At 41.3% G+C, this 18,599-nt stretch overlaps 1 protein-coding gene across 1 annotated transcript in view; it reads right to left on the bottom strand.

The window, feature by feature from the left end:
* LOC141198603 (uncharacterized) overlaps positions 1 to 18,121 on the bottom strand; it is a 31,279-nt gene extending 13,158 nt beyond the window's left edge. The window contains exons 1-7 of the mRNA XM_073663027.1: positions 17,836 to 18,121; positions 17,530 to 17,709; positions 17,323 to 17,446; positions 17,142 to 17,239; positions 16,853 to 16,943; positions 10,021 to 11,561; positions 9,415 to 9,426 (exon numbers count right to left, since the gene is read on the bottom strand). Of these exons, the coding sequence (XP_073519128.1) occupies positions 9,415 to 9,426; positions 10,021 to 11,561; positions 16,853 to 16,943; positions 17,142 to 17,239; positions 17,323 to 17,446; positions 17,530 to 17,709; positions 17,836 to 17,928 (2,139 nt within the window). The 5' untranslated portion in view covers positions 17,929 to 18,121. The remainder of the gene's footprint in view (positions 1 to 9,414; positions 9,427 to 10,020; positions 11,562 to 16,852; positions 16,944 to 17,141; positions 17,240 to 17,322; positions 17,447 to 17,529; positions 17,710 to 17,835) is intronic.
* Positions 18,122 to 18,599: the final 478 nt, after the last annotated feature.

Below are 18,599 nucleotides of genomic sequence, written 5' to 3'. Positions count from 1 at the left end.
GCGTACGAAGCGGAGCCGCGCGTGTACGAGGCGAACGGAGCGGAGCCGCGCGTGTACGAGGCGAACGGAGCGGAGCCGCGCGTGTACGAGGCGTACGGAGCGGAGCCGCGCGTGTACGAGGCGTACGGAGCGGAGCCGCGCGTGTACGAGGCGAACGGAGCGGAGCCGCGCGTGTACGAGGCGTACGGAGCGGAGCCGCGCGTGTACGAGGCGTACGGAGCGGAGCCGCGCGTGTACGAGGCGTACGGAGCGGAGCCGCGCGTGTACGAGGCGTACGGAGCGGAGCCGCGCGTGTACGAGGCGTACGGAGCGGAGCCGCGCGTGTACGAGGCGTACGGAGCGGAGCCGCGCGTGTACGAGGCGTACGGAGCGGAGCCGCGCGTGTACGAGGCGTACGGAGCGGAGCCACGTGTGTACGAAGAATAAAGTTGTCTAATCACTTATATCGCACGAGGAAAGGTGTAAAAAAAAAAAAAGGGTTAGGGTTGTGATGGTGTTGGGATTTTTTCAGAAGTAAAGAAAAAAATCACGACTATATGGCGACCAATGTTGAGTGCAAGTGCTCGCTATTTGAGTTTGCATCGGGTGCTCGGGTATGCATCGAGTATAGTGGGTGCTCGAGTGACATGCTCGAGTCTCCGCCCCAAATGTTTTGCAGCTGTTATACAGCCAAAAAAACTTTGCAGGGATTGCCATGCACGAGCGATCCCCGCATGTTTTTTTCAGGTGTCTAATAACCGTGAAACATGCGGGCGGGGACTCGAGCATGTCACTCGAACACCCGCGATACATGGTGCATACCCGAGCACCCGATGCAAACTCAAGTATCGAGCACTTGCACTCAAGACTAATGACAACTTATTCAATATGATGACCTAATGTTATCAAATTCTGTGTCGTACCTCTGGGTTCAAAATGTTCACTATACCCCTTGATAAAATCCTTGAGGGGTGTAGTTTTGAAAATGGGGTCACTTGTGGGGGGTTTCCACTATTTAGGCACATCAGGGGCTCTTCAAACGCGACATGGCGTCCACTCTCGATTCCAGCCGATTTTGCGTTCAAAAAGTCACACACCCTTCTGAACTCTGCCGTGTGCCCAAACACTGTATTTTTCCCACATATGGGGTATTGGCGTACTCAGGAGGAATTGCACAACAGTTTTTGGGGTCTATTTTCTCCTCTTACCTTGTGAAAATAAAAAAGTTGGGGCTAAAACATAATTTTTGTGGAAAAAGTTTGATTTTTTTATTTTCAGCGCTCAATGTTATAAACTTCTGTAAAACACTTGAGGGGTTCAGGGTGCTCACCACACATCTAGATAAGCTCCCTGAGGGGTCTAGTTTCCAAAATGGTGTCACTTGTGGGGGTTTCCACTGTTTAGGCACATCAGGGGCACATCCGCTAATTATTCAAGCAAATTTTACATTCAAAAAGTCAAATGGCGCGCCTTCCCTTCCGAACCCTGCCGTATGCCCAAGCAGTGGTTTTCCCCCACATATGGGGTATCTGCCTACTCAGGAGGAATTGCACAACAAACTGCGTGGTGCAATTTCTCCTGTTACCCTTATGAAAATGCAAAATTGGGGGCTGAAAAACATTTTTGTGGGAAAAATGTGAAAATTTTATTTTTACGGCTCAATGTTATAAACTTCTGTGGAGCACCTGGGGGTTCAAGGTGCTCACTACACATCTAGATAAGTTCCCTGAGGGATCTAGTTTCCAAAATGGTGTCACTTGTGGGGGGTTTCCACTGTTTAGGCACATCAGGGGCTCTCCAAACGCAACATGGCGTCCGCCAATTATTCAAGCAAATTTTACATTCGAAAAGTCAAATGGCGCTCCTTCCCTTCCGAATCCTGCCGTATGCCCAAGCAGTGGTTTTCCCCCACATATGGGGTATCTGCCTACTTAGGAGGAATTGCACAACAAACTGCATGGTGCAATTTCTCCTTTTACCCTTATGAAAATGCAAAATTGGGGGCTGAAAACCATTTTTGTGGGAAAAATGTGAAAATTTTATTTTTACGGTTCAATGTTATAAACTTCTGTGAAGCACCCGGTGGTTCAGGGTGCTCACCACACATCTAGATAAGTTCCCTATGGGGTCTAGTTTCCAAAATGGGGTAACTTGTGGGGGGTTTCCACTGTTCAGGCACATCAGGGGCTCCCCAAACGTAACATGGCGTCCGCTAATTATCCAAGCAAATTTTACATTCAAAAAGTCAAATGGCGCTCCTTCCCTTCCGAGCCCTGCCGTGCGCCCAAACAATGTTTTTTCCTCACATATCGGGTATCTGCATGCTCAGGGGAAATTGCACAACAAAGTTTGGGGTCCAATTTTTCCTGTTACCCTTGCGAAAAGAAATCAATTTGGGTCTAAAATAACATTTTTGTGAAAAAAGTTAAATGTTAATTTTTTTCTTCCACATTTCAAAAATTCTTGTGAAGAACCTGAAGGGTTAATAAACTTCTTGAATGTGGTTTTGAGCACCTTGAGGGGTTTTTAGAATGGTGTCACTTTTGGGTATTTTCTGTCATAAAGACCTCTCAAAGTGACTTCAAATGTGATGTGGTCCCTAAAAAAATGGTTTTGTAAATTTTGTTGGAAAAATGAGAAATCGCTGGTCAACTTTTAACCCTTATAGCTCCCTACTAAAAAAAAATGTTGGTTCCAAAATTGTGCTGATGTAAAGTAGACATGTGGGAAATGTTATTTATTAACTATTTTGTGTGATATATCTCTGATTTAAGGGCATAAAACTAAAATTTTGAAAATTGCGAAATTTTCAAGATTTTCGCCAAATTTCCGATTTTTTCACAAATAAACGCAAGTGATATCGAAGAAATGTTACCACTATCATGAAGTTCAATATGTCACGAAAAAACAATCTCTCAGAATCAGGGGGATCCATTGAAGTGTTCCAGAGTAATTACCTTATAAAGTGATGGTGGTCAGAATTGTAAAAATTGGCCCGGTCATTAACGTGCAAACCACCTTCGGGGGTATAGGGGTTAAAATCTCTTACTTGGCCAAATTCTTCAAATTCCTTTAGTATAGACGGAAATGAGATAATTGGGTTTGAAAATAGAGCAACAAGTCATCTGCGTATAGAGCTAGTTTATAGTGATTTGAGCCTATAGTAACTCCACTAATATCTGGATTTTTTTGTAATGCTACCGTGAAATGTTCCATCACCAATGTGTATAGGAGAGGTGATAAGGGACACTCTTGCTTTGTCTCATTTTTAATAGAAAATGTGTCAGGGAGAAGGCCGTTTACCCTATCGCTTTAGGGTCAGTGTCGAAGGATAGAATTTTAGATAACAAGAAAGAGCTTAACCCAATTTTTCGTAAGGTGCTCTTCAAGAAAGTCCAGTGCATTCTGTCAAACACTTTTTCAGCGTCCACAGAAACAAGGCACATTGGGATCCCCTGTTTTTTTGCACGTGAAACTAACAATGTTTTATTTGTATTATCACGCTCTTCTCTACCCTTAACGAAACCAACCTGATCGTTGCTAACAATTGAGGGTAGGTAGTGGCAGAGCCACAATGCAATTATATTAGAGAATATTTTGATGTATATATTAATTATTGAAATTGGATGAACATTAGGGCAGGCATTTAGTTCTTTTCCAGGCTTTGATAAAACTGTTATGTGAGCCTCAAGTGATTGGGGGGCAAAGGGGGAGTCTTCTGAGATATTATAGAACACTAATGGTAATAACAGAGGTGCAAACATGTTATAAAATCTATTATTGAATCCATCTGGCCCAGGGCTCTTCCCGATAGGACAGGCCATTAAATCATTCCCTATCTGTTGTTCAGTGAAAGCTTTGTCTAGTATCTCCTGCTCAGGGGTCTGTAAGGAAGGAACGGCAGTGTCCTTAATATATTTGTCAATTTTTGTTTCAAGAAAATTAGGTGGCATGTCGTGGTGTTTTCCATGAATATTATGTAGTGAGCTATAACAGCAATGAAATGCGTCAGCTATGTCAGTGGGGTTATGAATTTATAGCAGTGCGGCTCCTTTTGTTTTGGATATATACAGCTCTGGCAAAAATTAAGAGACCACTGCAAAATTTTCAGTTTCTCTGATTTTTCTCTTTATAGGTATATTTTTGAGTAAAATGTACATTGTTGTTTTAGTCTATAAACTACTGACAACAGGTCTCCGAAATTCAAAGCTAAAAATTTTGAACTTATTTGCAGCAAATGATAAAGTGTCAAAATACTAAAAAAGAAACACAGTGCTTTCAGACCTCAAATTACTCATGTTTTAAATGTGAAATCAATATTTGGTGGACTAACCATGATTTTTAATCACAGCTTTCATTCGTCTTGCCATGCTTTCCACCAGTCTTTCCGTGCTTTCCAATAGAAAACTGTTCAGTGGTCTCTTAATTTTTGCCGGAGCCGTATGTCCTTTGCATCCGTGGATGTAACTTCCTTGTCAATGAGAGACCACATTTATCTGTGAATTCATACGAGTACCTTCACATGCGATCTTGATATTTTGTGTACGTTTGATCTAGTAAAGACCTTCGCTGATTTCTTTTTTTCAATCAGATCATTTTTATTTAACAAAAGAAAGAAAGACCAACATTTTGTTTTTGTCATATAAACTTTGTGACAAAAAAAAAATAAAAAGAAAGAAAAACCAGTAAACAATACAAGAACCGGTTTACAATGATATAAAACCCAATATCGCTGTATAGTACAATGTTTTGGAACAGTAATTTTACATTTGTACATAAATATTTGAATACTTCCGGACGGCTTTTTTTCCCCTATTGGGACATCAAAAGAAAAAGAATATATCCAAGAAGGGGCAATTGTGTGGACTGAGACCATTATTATTTGCTGACACCTTAGGTATAAGGATATAAATTCCTGGTTTTCTGCAGGGATATGTACAAATGGTCCAGTATAGTATTTCTGAAGCAATACCTGGGGTAATTAACCATTGCTCCCATATGTGTATGGATTTCTTGAGAGCGTTCCTTTAATATAAGCTCCACTTTCCAAGCATAGAGTGTTATTTATCCTGGATTTTAGTTCTGTTATCGTTGGGGAAGAATTGTCTATAGAATGTAGTGCCAACAACTATCTGGCTTGGAATAATTTTCTTGAGCTAGCTACTGCCATATGGGAGTCTGGGTCTACGACCTCTCCTAGGAGTCCTAGGATACAGATTTTAGGTTCCAACTGAAGTTGTATCCCAAATACAGATACAAGAGCGATCACCACGTTCCATTAGTCGCTAATATTTACACATTCCCACGTCATATGCATCAGGTGGGCGTCCTTTTGACCACATCTAGGGCGTGTGTCATCCATTTGTATTTCAATTTTAAATAAAATACTTGGGGATCGATATACCCTATGAATGAGAAGAATTCTGGACAATCTTTGTGACTCTGACAATGAAAGTTTCGGTGTCAAATCCAGTATTTCCCCCATTGCTCCTCAGATAAGGGACCCACATCCTCCTCCCATTTTGTCTTAACTATCAAAGGATATTTATCCAAATGTAGGGCCAGTAACTGCCTATAAATAAGGGATATTAGACCTTTTGTATCTAACGATGTAGTAATGGTATCTATTGGGTGATGTCAATCAGTATGACGTTTATTCTAGCTGTATACTATATGCAAGACGTATTTGCAGATATTGATAAAACACCCTATGCGGAAGGTTAAAACCTGCCTTTATTTGTTCAAACATCTTGAATAATCCATCCCTCAAGAGTTGTGACACCAAACATATACCCCTATCCTCCCACTCACTAACATTTTTTAGTTTATGTAGCTCTGGTAAGTTATAGTTGTGCCATAAAGGAGTATAGTTTGTGTACTTTCCAATTCCCAGAATATTTTTACCCCTATCCCATGCCATATATATATTAACTTTAGTGTACAACATTTTAAGTCATTTTCTCGAGGAGGCCCCATATCTAGTACCGAGAATGGAAGCTTCCACTTGGTTCCTTCCATAAGTAAATGCCCTGAAATTACACAATATTTGCAAGTACCCCATCCATGAAACTACTTTAGCTCCCTTCTAGCGTTAAGCAGGTCTACATATACCAGGAAGGAAGCAGATCGTTTATGCTGTTTCTTAAGGAGATCAATCCGCTCAAGCAAATTGGAGACTTTAGCTGTTCCCTCCTTTTTTTTTTTTAGCATTTATCTATGTTTTATTATTATCCCTCTGAGGACGCATGTGAGTGGTTCCCATTTAAATGGTAAGGCAGTTTCATCATGCTCATATATTTGAAGGAGTTTATAGTCTCAAGAAGGTCTGAGACACAGAATGAGTCTTTCAGCAGATTATCATTTAGGTTCCAACATCTGAAGCCTTGGTGGAGTCCGGCATACAGGAGCATGATCTGACCATACAGCAGTTCCTACCTGAGATGTAGGTTGCCATGTAGGCAAGTGATGACTAATTAAGAAAAGGACTATATGGCTATGCATATTGTGTAAAGGAGAATAATAGGTATAATCCTTTACGTCTGGATGTAGTATCCGCCATACATCGCCCGGTTGAGATCAAAGCACAATTAGCAAAGCTTTTGTTTGTGTTTTAGATTGGTGACTTCAGCCCAGGGACGGGTCTAAAGACGGATCCAAGACAAAATTAAAGTCACCTCCAATGATGATAAGGTCCTCCGCAAAATATTTTAGTTTGTTTAAGTAATGACGGCATGTCTTAATTTGGTCACAATTAGGGAGATAGAAGTTGGCCAAAGTCAAAATTTTGGAGTAGATGGAGATCTTAATAAACACGAACCTCCTCTCTGTGTCAGACACTGTTTCTACAATAGTACGTGGCAGTGATCTGTGGCGGCCTATACTCAGCACCTTAGACTTCAAAACTGCATTTTTCTGGGACGCCAAGATGAATAATATCTATTAGTAAACTGAGGAACAGTATATGATCGCCTCTAAAGTGTGACTCCTGAAGAAAGAGAAAATGTACGTGTTGTTTGTGCCTACGATAAATACACTTGAGCTCCTTTCTCTGGAACATTAAGTCCTCTGACATTCAATGAACAAGTTTTGAGTTGTGCCATATTATATGAAAAAAAGGGGGAATGGAAGAGAGAAAGGTTAAGAGAAAAGAGGACGTATAGACGGTAGATAGTAACGTCAACCTCTCAGTGTCTAAGAAGTATAGATTATGAATATATCAAAACAGTAGGAAATTGCGAAACAAGCAGATCCCAATGCAAGTCCCTAACTGGGGGTTGTCTTTACAGGCGTAAGGTCAAACTTTCAGTTCTAGGATTCCTATTAGGTGGAACCATGGAATATAAAGCAAGTAATGTAATACAGCCTGATATTACAGTAGTATCATGTGAACTCAACTTATATCCTGGTCTAAGATCTTATATGAACTTAGACATTCTATATAGTGGAAGAGTGGCACCTAATGCTCTATTTAGATATATCTAATTATATGCTTAAAGAAATAAGTAAGCATCTGCAAACTGTCTCTCATCAGGGAAGACCAGATTCATTTCAGGAGCTCATATGATTGGCAGGTTCCTTTCCCATCTGGCTGCATCACCATCAAGTTCCTGATCCACTGAACGCCTTCTGTGACGTGCTGGAACTCTCTGTGGCAATGGTGGAGCAGGTGGCCAGTCAGATATATGGAATGTCCAGGACATCACAAATAGGTCTCATGTTGCTTGGATCTTTGAAAATATACAGCTGGAATGGGTACCCCCAGGAGTACATCAGGCCATTTTCTCGGATGGCATAAAGTAGTGGTTTCAATACCCTTCTTTTAGCAAGTGTCATTCAGGATAGATATGTGAGCAATTATATGCGTTTTCCATTGAAATCAGCAGGACCCAACTCCTCAGCTTTCCTCACAATGGCCTCTTTTACATTGAAAAAATGTATGTGACAGATAATGTCCCTTGGATGCTCAAGATCTGGGCCATGATTGCCTATTGTGCGGTGCGCCTTATAAATCTCCACCTCCTTATCAATAGGATCACCAAGAATATTATTGAATAATGATCGCAGTGTTGGCATAATCACTTGTGCATTGATGCTTTCAGGTATACCCCTTATCCAGATATTATTGTGATTTTCTTGATCATCAACCATATTAAACAGATGGTTTATTTACTGGCTGTGAAGATCCAGTGTTATCTGAGCATTATGATGGCCTCTAACTTGGACGACATTATCCTCTAATCTCTGTACCTTGTCAGTAAGCTGTGACAGGATAGAAGTGAGGGGACGTATTTCAGTATTGTATGTGGTCTCCAGCCTCTGAATATATTGCTCCATATCTTCTTTAGTAGGGATAGACGCAATCTGATATACAAATAAGTTATGTTGTTCCCCATATCAGAATAACCTGTGGCTGGGGGGTAAATGTCCCTGTGAAGCAAGCGCTGCTCAGTATGGGGGCTTTGGTGAGAGTACAAGATTTGTGGAGCTGTTTTCTTGTGAGGCCTACATTAAGAGAGAAGATGGTGCAGGACTTACAGGCTGGAGCTGTCTGGCATCATGAGGGTTAAGACTGCTTCTTTTTCCACGCTGAGGTGAAGCAGTAATGGCTCCAGAGCAGGAAGATAAGACCTTCCATAAGGCTATGTGCCCACGATGCAGAAATGAAGCAGAAAATTTCTGCAGCATTTCTGCATCTCCCTGGCAGAAAAAACGCATGCAGATTGTGCATGCGTTTTTCCTGCAGAATACATGCGGATCCACATGCGTTTCCGCATGCAGATTGACAAGCGCTTTCCAGGCGATAGCATCACTTGGAAAGTGCTTGACAACTAGGTCACACTGTATAAATCCATGCAAACAGCATGGATTTATACAGTGTGAACCGTAAAAATTAAAACAAATAAAGCTATACTCACCCCCGAGGTCCCGGCGTGGCTGCAGCGGTCGTTCCTCTCTGCTTCCTGGATGCCGCAATATCGCGAGACAGAGCGGTGAAGGGCCTGCGGTCACATGACTGTGACGTCACCGCAGGTCCTCAAGCGATGCCGGCATTCAGAGAAAAGCCTTCGCAAAGGTGAGTATAAACTTTATTTGTTATTTTATTCTTTTTTTTACAGGTACAATGGTACCCAGGTCTGGATGAGAGTCTCCTCTCCTCCAGAACTGGGTACCATCCGCACATAGAGACGCATAGAAGCCGCTTGTACAAATGTACAGTCGCGGTTTCTATGCGTCTCAATGCAAATCAATGGCGGGAGTTCCGCTGCGCTTCCGCAAAATTAAATGACATGCTGCGGATTTTTGTACGCAGCATAAACGCTGCGGAAAAATCCGCAGCATGTGCATAGAACATGCGGAATCCCCTTGGGGACCATGGGGTGCGGATTACCTAGCGTTTCACAAGCGTTTATGCTGCGGAAATTCCGCAGCATAAACGCTTGAAAAACGCTACGTGGGCACCCAGCCTAAGAAACGCTGCATACCAGACATGCTGACAGAGGTGGAGGACCTCAGATTAACCTCTGATCTCTTCTTTCTTTCCCATATCAGGCGTCATATTGGAGGCTGTAAATTGCTTATAAATCCCCCAGGAACACGGTCTGAAGAGAGTGCTTTCAGTGTGTACATTCTCTTGGTGCTATGTCCAGGCCATGTCCTTCCTGTTGATGTACAATACGTCTGAAGGTGGCGTTGATTGGGAGCAGGATTGTGTGATGTAACAATCTTGTGTGATGTAACAGCCTTACGGAAACGGAAGTTGTGACACCCATGGAACGGCGCCAGAACAGGACGTGAGTATGAGTGTTTTTATTTTAAAAAGGCCAAACATGAGGAATGAGAAGGAGTTGTCCTAGTAGTGGACAACCCCTTTATGAAGATACAATTTTCGGTTAAAAATGAAAAAGGCTTCTCCCCTGTGTGACTTCTCTGAAGTTTATTAAGAGTTGATTTCCGTGTAAAACATTTCCCGCATTAAGAACATGAAAATGGCTTCTCGTCTGTGTGAGTACTTTGGTGACTAAGAAGTGATGATTTCTTCACAAAACATTTCCCACATTCTGAACAGGAAAAAGGCTTCTCCACTGTGTGATTTCTCTTGTGCTTAACCAAATCTGATTTCTGGATAAAACATTTCTCACATTCTGAACAGGAAAAAGGTTTCTCCCCTGTGTGATTTCTCTGGTGTGTAACCAAATCTAATTTCCGGCTAAAACATTTCCCACATTCTGAACAGGAAAAAGGCTTCTCCCCTGTGTGAATTCTCTGGTGCTTAACCAAACCTGATTTCCGGCTAAAACATTTGAGACATTCTGAACAGGAAAAAGGCTTCTCCCCTGTGTGAGTTCTGTTGTGCTTAACCAAAACTGATTTATCTTTAAAACATTTCCCACATTCTGAACAGCAAAAGGGCTTCTCCCCTGTGTGAGTTCTCTGGTGCTTAACCAAATCTGATTTCTGGATAAAACATTTCCCACATTCTGAGCAGGAAAAAGGCTTCTCCCCTGTGTGAGTTCTCTGGTGATTAACCAATTCTGATTTCTGGTTAAAACATTTCCCACATTCTGAACAGGAAAAAGGCTTCACCCCTTTGTGAGTTCTCTGGTGATTAACCAATTCTGATTTCTGGTTAAAACATTTCCCACATTCTGAACAGGAAAAAGGCTTCTCCTCTGTGTGAGTTCTCTGGTGCTTAACCAAATCTGATTTTTGGATAAAACATTTCCCACATTCTGAACAGGAAAAAGGCTTCTCCCCTGTGTGAGTTCTCTGGTGATTAACCAAATCTGATTTCTGGTTAAAACATTTCCCACATTCTGAACAGCAAAAAGGCTTCTCCCCTGTGTGAGTTCTCTGGTGTATAACCAAACCTGATTTCCCGCTAAAACATTTTCCACATTCTGAACAGGAAAAAGGCTTCTCCCCTGTGTGAGTTCTCTGGTGCTTAACCAAAACTGATTTATCTTTAAAACATTTCCCACATTCTGAACAGCAAAAAGGCTTCTCCCCTGTGTGAATTTTCTTGTGCTGAACCAAATCTGTTTTCCGGCTAAAACATTTTCCACATTCTGAACAGGAAAAAGGCTTCTCCCCTGTGTGAGTTCTCTGGTGATTGACCAAAGCTGATTTCTGGTTAAAACATTTCCCACATTCTGAACAGCAAAAAGGCTTCTCCCCTGTGTGACTTCTCTGGTGATTAAGAAGATCTGATTTCTGGTTAAAAAATTCCCCACACTTGAAACAAAAAAATCTATTCTCCTCTGTGTGAATGCTTTGATGTTTAAGAAAAGACTTTTCGAGGGAAAAACTATTTCCATATTCTGAATATGAAAATGGCTTCTTTGCTTTAGGAGCAATTTGTTTTTTAATGCTTATTTTGTGACTTTGATTTTCCTTAGTAGTCGGTAATGAATCAGAAGACAGGACCTGTTTCAAAGGATCAGGTGACAGATCTTTGCTGTGAAGGGATGATGGTATATCTGGAGTAATGGCATTCACTTCAATTGTATCCTGTGGGATCACAAGATCATCTGATTTAAAAATTGAAGATGTCAGCTGTCCCTCTGATCTCCTGGTACAGTCATCTGCCAAGAATAAAACCAATTATTATTTATGAATAACATATCCTTAAAATTTATATTGTTGAATATTTTTACTTAAACTCTATGTAAAAATGCACTTTATGTAAAAGTATCATTATTTACCAAGAAAACATATCACAGAAAAAAATCATCCTTACCAACACCAAATCAGATAACAAATGCATTAGCATTTTAGTGTTGGTTGGGTGTACTGGGGTAACATGTAACAGAGTAACATAGTTTTTAAGGTTGAAGGAAGACTAAGTCCATCTAGTGCAACCCATAGCCTAACATGTTGATCCAGAGGAAGGCAAAAAAAAAAACATGTGGCAAACACTAAGCTCCACATTGGGGAAAAAATTCCTTCCCGACTCCATAAGACAATCAGACTAGTTCCCTGGATCAATGCCCCATCAAGGAATCTAGTATATATAACCTGTAATATTATACTTATCAAGAAAGGCACCCATGCCCTTCCTAAATTTTATTAGTGAATCACTCATTACAACATCATGCGGCATGCGGCAGAGAGCTCCATAGTCTCACTGCTCTTACAGAAAAGAATCCGCATCTGTGATTATGATTAAACCTTCTTTCCTCCAGAAGTAGAAGATGCCCCCTTGTCCCCGTCTCTGGCCTCAGAGTAAAAAGATCAGTAGAAAGGTCTTTGTACTGTCCCCTCATATATTTGTACATAGTAATAAGATCACCCCTCAGCCTTCGTTTTTCTACAGTAAATAACCCCAAATATAATAACCTGTCTTGGTATTGCAGACCCCCCAGTCCTCTAATAAGCTTTGTCGCTCTTCTCTGCACCCGCTCTAGTTCAGCTATGTCTTTCTTATACACCGGAGACCAGAACTGTACACAATATTCTAAGTGTGGTCGCACAAGTGACTTGTATAGAGGTAAAATTATGTTCTCCTCATGAGCATCTATGCTTCTTTTAATGCATCCCATTATTTTATTTGCCTTTGCAGCAGCTGCCTGACACTGGCCACTAAACGTGAGCTTGTCGTCCACCAATACACCCAGGTCTTTTTCAGTTACAGTTTTGCCCAGTGTTTTACAATTAAGCATATAATTATACATTTTATTTCTTCTGCCCAAGTGCATTACCTTACATTTATCCCCATTAAAGCTCATTTGCCATTTATCAGCCCAAGCTTCTAGTTTACATATATCCTCCTGTAATATAAAATTGTCCTCCTTTGTATTAATTACCCTGCAGAGTTTAGTGTCATCTGCAAATATTGAAATATTACTCTGTATGCCCCCTACAAGGTCATTAATAAATATGTTAAAAAGAAGGGGGCCCAATACTGACCCCTGTGGTACCCCACTGTTAACTGAGACCCAGTCTGAGTGTGTTCCATTAATAACCATCCTTTGTTTCCTATCACTGAGCCAATTCTTAAACCACATACATATATTTTCCCCTATCCCCATTGTTCTCATTTTATGTATCAACCTTTTGTGTGGAACCGTATCAAAAGCTTTTGAAAAGTCCATATAGACAACATCCACTGCATTTCCTTGGTCCAGTCCGGAACTTACCTCCTCATAAAAGCTGATCAGATTAGTTTGACAGGAACGGTCCCTCGTAAACCCATGTTGATATTGGGTCATGAGGTTATTCTTCTTCAGATACTCTAGTATAGCATCTCTTAGGAAACCCTCCAGGACTTTACCCACAGTAGAGGTTAAGCTTACTGGCCTATAATTTCCAAGTTCAGTTTTTGTCCCCTTTTTGAATATAGGCATCACATTTTCTATACGCCAGTCCTGTGGTACAGACCCTGTTATTATGGAATCTGTAAAAATTAAAAATAATGGTCTATCTATGACGTTACTTAATTCCTGCAGTACTCGCGGGTGTATCCCATCTGGACCCGGGGATTTGTCTACTTTAGTGATTTTTAGAAGCCGCCGTACTTCCTGCTGGGTTAAGCAATTGACATGTAATGGAGGATTTTTGTCATCACTAATCATGTTTTCTGTCATGCGATTTTCTTGTGTAAATACGGTTGAAAAAAAATCATTAAGCATATTGGCTTTTTCCTCATCCTCATCCACCATTTCACCCAGACTATTTTTAAGGGGGCCAACACTATCATTTTTTAGTTTTTTACTATTTATGTAGTTATGTATGGGGTGTCTGTCCACGTGGGGTACACTTATATAGTGCTGGGCAGCCTTCCTGCCCAGTATGGACATCATCAGTATCCTAAGCCAGACACTGTGCATCAAACCTACCTGTGTGACTGGCGTCCTATGCAAGATTCATCTGTGTGCATCTTTAATACTAGGCAACCACACCCTCCATGAATTGGTACGATTATTGGTGTTAGTAAGGCTGTATCTTTCTGTGATTTTTTAAAATTTTGCCCTATGTTAGCCGTTATTATTCACCAAGACAATAACAGATCACAGTCTAATACAAAACCTCATAGAATGAACCAGTAGAGTGTGGTGTTCAACAGCTTGTTAATTCTGCCTCCCAAATATGGAATAAAAAGCCACCAATGTTATGTAGGCAAAAATAATATCAATAATAACTTCTACTCATCTCACAAAAAAAAGTCCCCACTCAGGTCCATCATCTGTCAATGGAAAACCAGAGGTTTCCACATCATTAGTGGCTCAAAGGCTTTTGAAAAGCAACATGGCTTCCATAAACCAATCCAGCAATATCCACTCTCCCAAAGTCAGATCTCCCCCTCGCTTCTGAGCCTTGCAGTGTGTCCAAACCACATTTACCATCCATGTATTCGGCATTACTATAGTGAGAAAAACCCACTTAATTTATGGTGTGTGTGTCTCCTGGAGCACAATCTGGGCACTATGTGTTGGGTAATAAAATGGCATATTTGCAATTTTCACTCTCCAACATCCACTGCGTGCTAATTTCTGGAAAGTGACTGTGGAGTCAAAATAGTCACTACTCCTATAGATTATTTCACTGAGAGTTATAATTTCCAAAATGGTGTCACTTTATGGGGATTTCTACTGCTCTGGTTTTCTGCATTATGGTCACATTAGGGCTTCCGCAAATGGTGTGTCCCATCTCCTCTGGGATCTGCTCCTGTGACGTCTGCTTCTGTCACCAGGAGCCTTATTCATCCTGCAGGAGGCGCTGGTGATGGAGGAGACATCAGAACCAGAAGCTCTGGGTGGCGCAGGCTCTGTCCAGCCACTAAGATTAGGGTGCCTGGGACCAGTAGTACCATCCAGCCTGGCAGTATGGGTGTGTGTGCTGTCCAGCTGGAGTAATCTGCTCCCTGCTTCAGCCATTTGGAAAGCACCACACCTTACTAAAGCTGGAAGGATATTGCTGGAAGCTTCCAGATACAGCCTTGTTCTTTTCTGGTTCAGTCCTCTGTGCTCAGCTCCCGGCTTGTGTATTTGTTTTTTGTGGTGACCTCGGCCCGTGTACTGACTACTCTTGTGTCTTCTGATTTTGTATTTTCTCTGCCCTCCAGCTTATGACCTGGCTACCTGACTATTCGTCTTGACATTAAAGGGTGATGAGAAAGGCAATCCATGGGATCTGGAGTATATAGCGCCAAGCCTGTTCGTGGTGGCCATCTTTTGAGCTGTCAGGTGACCATGAACACTGCCCCCAATACATTGTGTCTGCAAACTATTCCACCAAGATCTGCATTCAAATAGCTAAATGTCGCTCCTCCCCTTCTTAACTCTGCCATGTGCCCAGATAGTAGGATACAACCGTATACAGGGTATTGTCACATTCAAGAGTAGTTGGAAAATAATTTGTAAGGTCCATTTGTTTCCTATTATCATTTGTGAAGAATTCCAAAGTTATCACCATATAAAGTGACACACGTCAGATTTAAAAAAATGGGGCCTGATTGGGAACATAAAACTGTCTGCGGGAAGAGGTTAAAATTAGAGTATTTTGGGCACTAACTACTGTAGTCAAAAACTGACTATAGACAATAACACATCTACTGAAATGATCAAACTCAACAGTCTCCATCAGTAAGTAGTGAGTAACTAGTGGTGAAACCTCTCTGGGGTAATTAGAGTAGGGGGCTCGGTGGCTCTTCGTAATCTAAACTATGATAAGGGCCAATATTTTCTGTCAGATGAGTTTCAAGAAGAAATATTAGACATTGAAGGAGAACTTTTTATAAATAGTGCAGAGATGAGTTGTCTTAAATTTAGCCCTCGGGCATTTGGAAGAGGTAATAGAGACCTTCTTTTAAAGACTACCAGGGAGTTACAGAGTCACATAAGTGAGTCAGGCCGATCCCACCACAATAAAGCTATCATACAAAATGAACCTGGAAAAAAATACAGAATAAAAGATATCTTACATCCCTAACAACAACGTATGTATCAGGGGAGAGAACTTCAGATCTAAACCGGAATTGCACTCATTTATGGTGGACCTTTGGAGCTACTATGACTCCTGAGCAGAAGAGTAGAGAAAGTATTAGTGCTCCCCATTTAAGGAGAGATTGTGTAGTAATCGGAATTCCTTAGGATTGAAAAATAATGTAATTTATGACGTGGAATGAATCCATGAAACCAGGGCTTGAGCCATGCCAACACATCACCTGCAGGTGTGAATAAATGTATATTACAGCCATCAGCCACACACAGCTTAGAGATTTATCATGTCACAGGTGTAATGTTTTTTATGTAGTTTATCACAATCCTGTTTGAAGTTAGTTGGTTTGAAAAGAAATTGAAAAGTCAGGATAAAGGGAAACTTGTTATTGTACAGAAATTAATACTTGGCCTCACTGCACATTTAATGTTGTAGATCATAAAAGTGAAGTTTGGCCAGAAAGACTGGACCTGGTCTTGTAGGGACCATATGAGCACATTCAGCAGCACAGAAGGTAGAGAAGGTAGATTCATCCAATAAGATATGAGGGATCTAGGAAGCCAACAGCATCATTACCCTCCGCTTTCTCTTACAGGCCCATCATAATATTTTTCTTCAAGTGATTTTCTCACTTGTCAGCACATTCTACGTACGCTGTCATTTGGCTTTGTAGTTTAAAGATCTGGGCAGGTAACGGTCAGCGTCTCCTAATCCCAGGGGGTAGGTGGATCCTCCAGGTTGTAAGTTCTATGGAAAAGGTCTATTACAATTGCACAAAGTAATGTGTACATTTTTGGATGGAGGAAAATGTTGTGATCTAGAGGGAAATGGTGATCACACGATTGTGATACGGCCGGACTACACAGCCAATATAGCAGCCACAGACGGTGACTGAGAAGAATCTGTGACTTCTCTGCATTTAGTGGTTACTACTCACCTGGGTAGTCATATGTAGGAATCTCCTCTTTACACCGCTCATCACCCCTCACATATGTCTCTGTAGTATTAATATGGGTCAGATCTTCACCCTGAAACAAATATTGTAAAAGTCACAGACAGATGGAGAAGTCCCATCTATGATCAGCTCTAATCCTACAATCTCCACCATTCTCATTACACAAGTATAAAACATATAATACTGGTGGATAAAACAAGACTGAGCACAAGACCTTCACAGCCGTCTACACATCATAGGGGAGATCTCATGACACCTTCTCTCCATCTACCTGATGATCCTGAGGAACATTGGGATCTTCTTGCTTACAGTCCTGTGGAAGAAGAGGACGGGGACATCTCTCTGGTGTTGTCCTCTTACTGGATAGAACTGGAGGAAACACATACAGGGACTGAATTCATTCTTTACATACAGATAATTATAGGCCGTGTGTATTTAGTCCTGTCTATTACCTGGTGATGTGATGGGCTGGGGAACCTCCATCATGACGTCCTTGTACAGATCTTTGTGTCCTTCTAAATACTCCCACTCCTCCATGGAGAAATAGACAGCGACATCCTGACACCTTATAGGAACCTGACACATACAATGATACCATAATCCCCCCGATCCCTTCATAGCGTTACTGTATAATGTCCCAGCATTCCCAGCAGTGTCACCTCTCTAGTCAGCAGCTCAATCATCTTGTAGGCGAGTTCTTGGATCTTCTGGTTATTGATGTCCTCATGTATCAGGGGGTGAGGTGGAGGCCCTGTGATTGGGCTCAGGGGTCTTCCCCATTCCTCAGGCACAGGGTCCTGATAGCGATCACTAGAGGTCTTCTTCACTACTGTGTAATCCTGGTTATGGAGAGACACATTAATAAATCTCCCTCCAGACATTTCCAGAGTCCTCACCTCTCCAGTTCTGTCCATCTGTTATTCCCATAGATAATGATGTAATGTGACGTCATCAGAATCTCTCACCTCTCCAGTAAGCCGGAAGAGGATCTCTAGGGTGAGGTGTAATATCCTCTCCGCCATCTTGTCTCTGTCCATATCCATCTTTGATGGGTCCATAAGGAAAATTCTCTTATATAGAAGATCTTTACTGAGAGGATCTGATATTGTAGAGACCTAAATGAGAAGATGATGAGCCGATGTAACATCATAAAAATCCTGTGTAATAATACAATTACTGGAGATAATATGGGGAAACATATGAGGAGATATATCATTTTACAGTATTTAGTTTTTTGCTTTACATTTAGTAATAAAACCTATATATTTTTGGCCACAGACAACAAGCAGTTTCTTTCTTGGAGTCTGTAGCTGAACTCGTTTCTCAAAGACTCATCTTCCATAATGCTAATTCTCGTCTCATTTACCGACACTGCAATCAGCATTAGCAATACTGCAGGAGATATTCATTACACATGGCATGAGAAATAACTACTTCATGATGAGGATGACATCTTCATCTTCTACTACGGCTCTAGAAACATATTTGGCCAGAGTGCTTCACTGACTACATCTCCACCGGTCGTCTATATGAATGTTTCCGGTCTTCCCCGGACTGTAATCTTCTACCACTTTAGATCTCATGTCTGATTCACACACAGAAGTTTGAGGCTTTCACACATGGTAAGGTTTTTAATATTATACAGAGTAGGACTACCTCGAATAGGTGCACCTTGCCATGGTAGGATAGCTTTCATGCTATTTTTGATCAAATACAGTGTTGATAAGAA

This window comes from Phyllobates terribilis, unplaced genomic scaffold, assembly GCF_046119375.1.
Source record: "Phyllobates terribilis strain yellow unplaced genomic scaffold, ASM4611937v1 Scaffold_98__1_contigs__length_5973952, whole genome shotgun sequence".
In the NCBI taxonomy this organism is placed as follows: Eukaryota; Metazoa; Chordata; class Amphibia; order Anura; family Dendrobatidae; genus Phyllobates; species Phyllobates terribilis.
The sequence above is the reverse complement of the archived record's forward strand: the minus strand, read 5'-3'. Positions and strand labels throughout refer to the sequence as shown.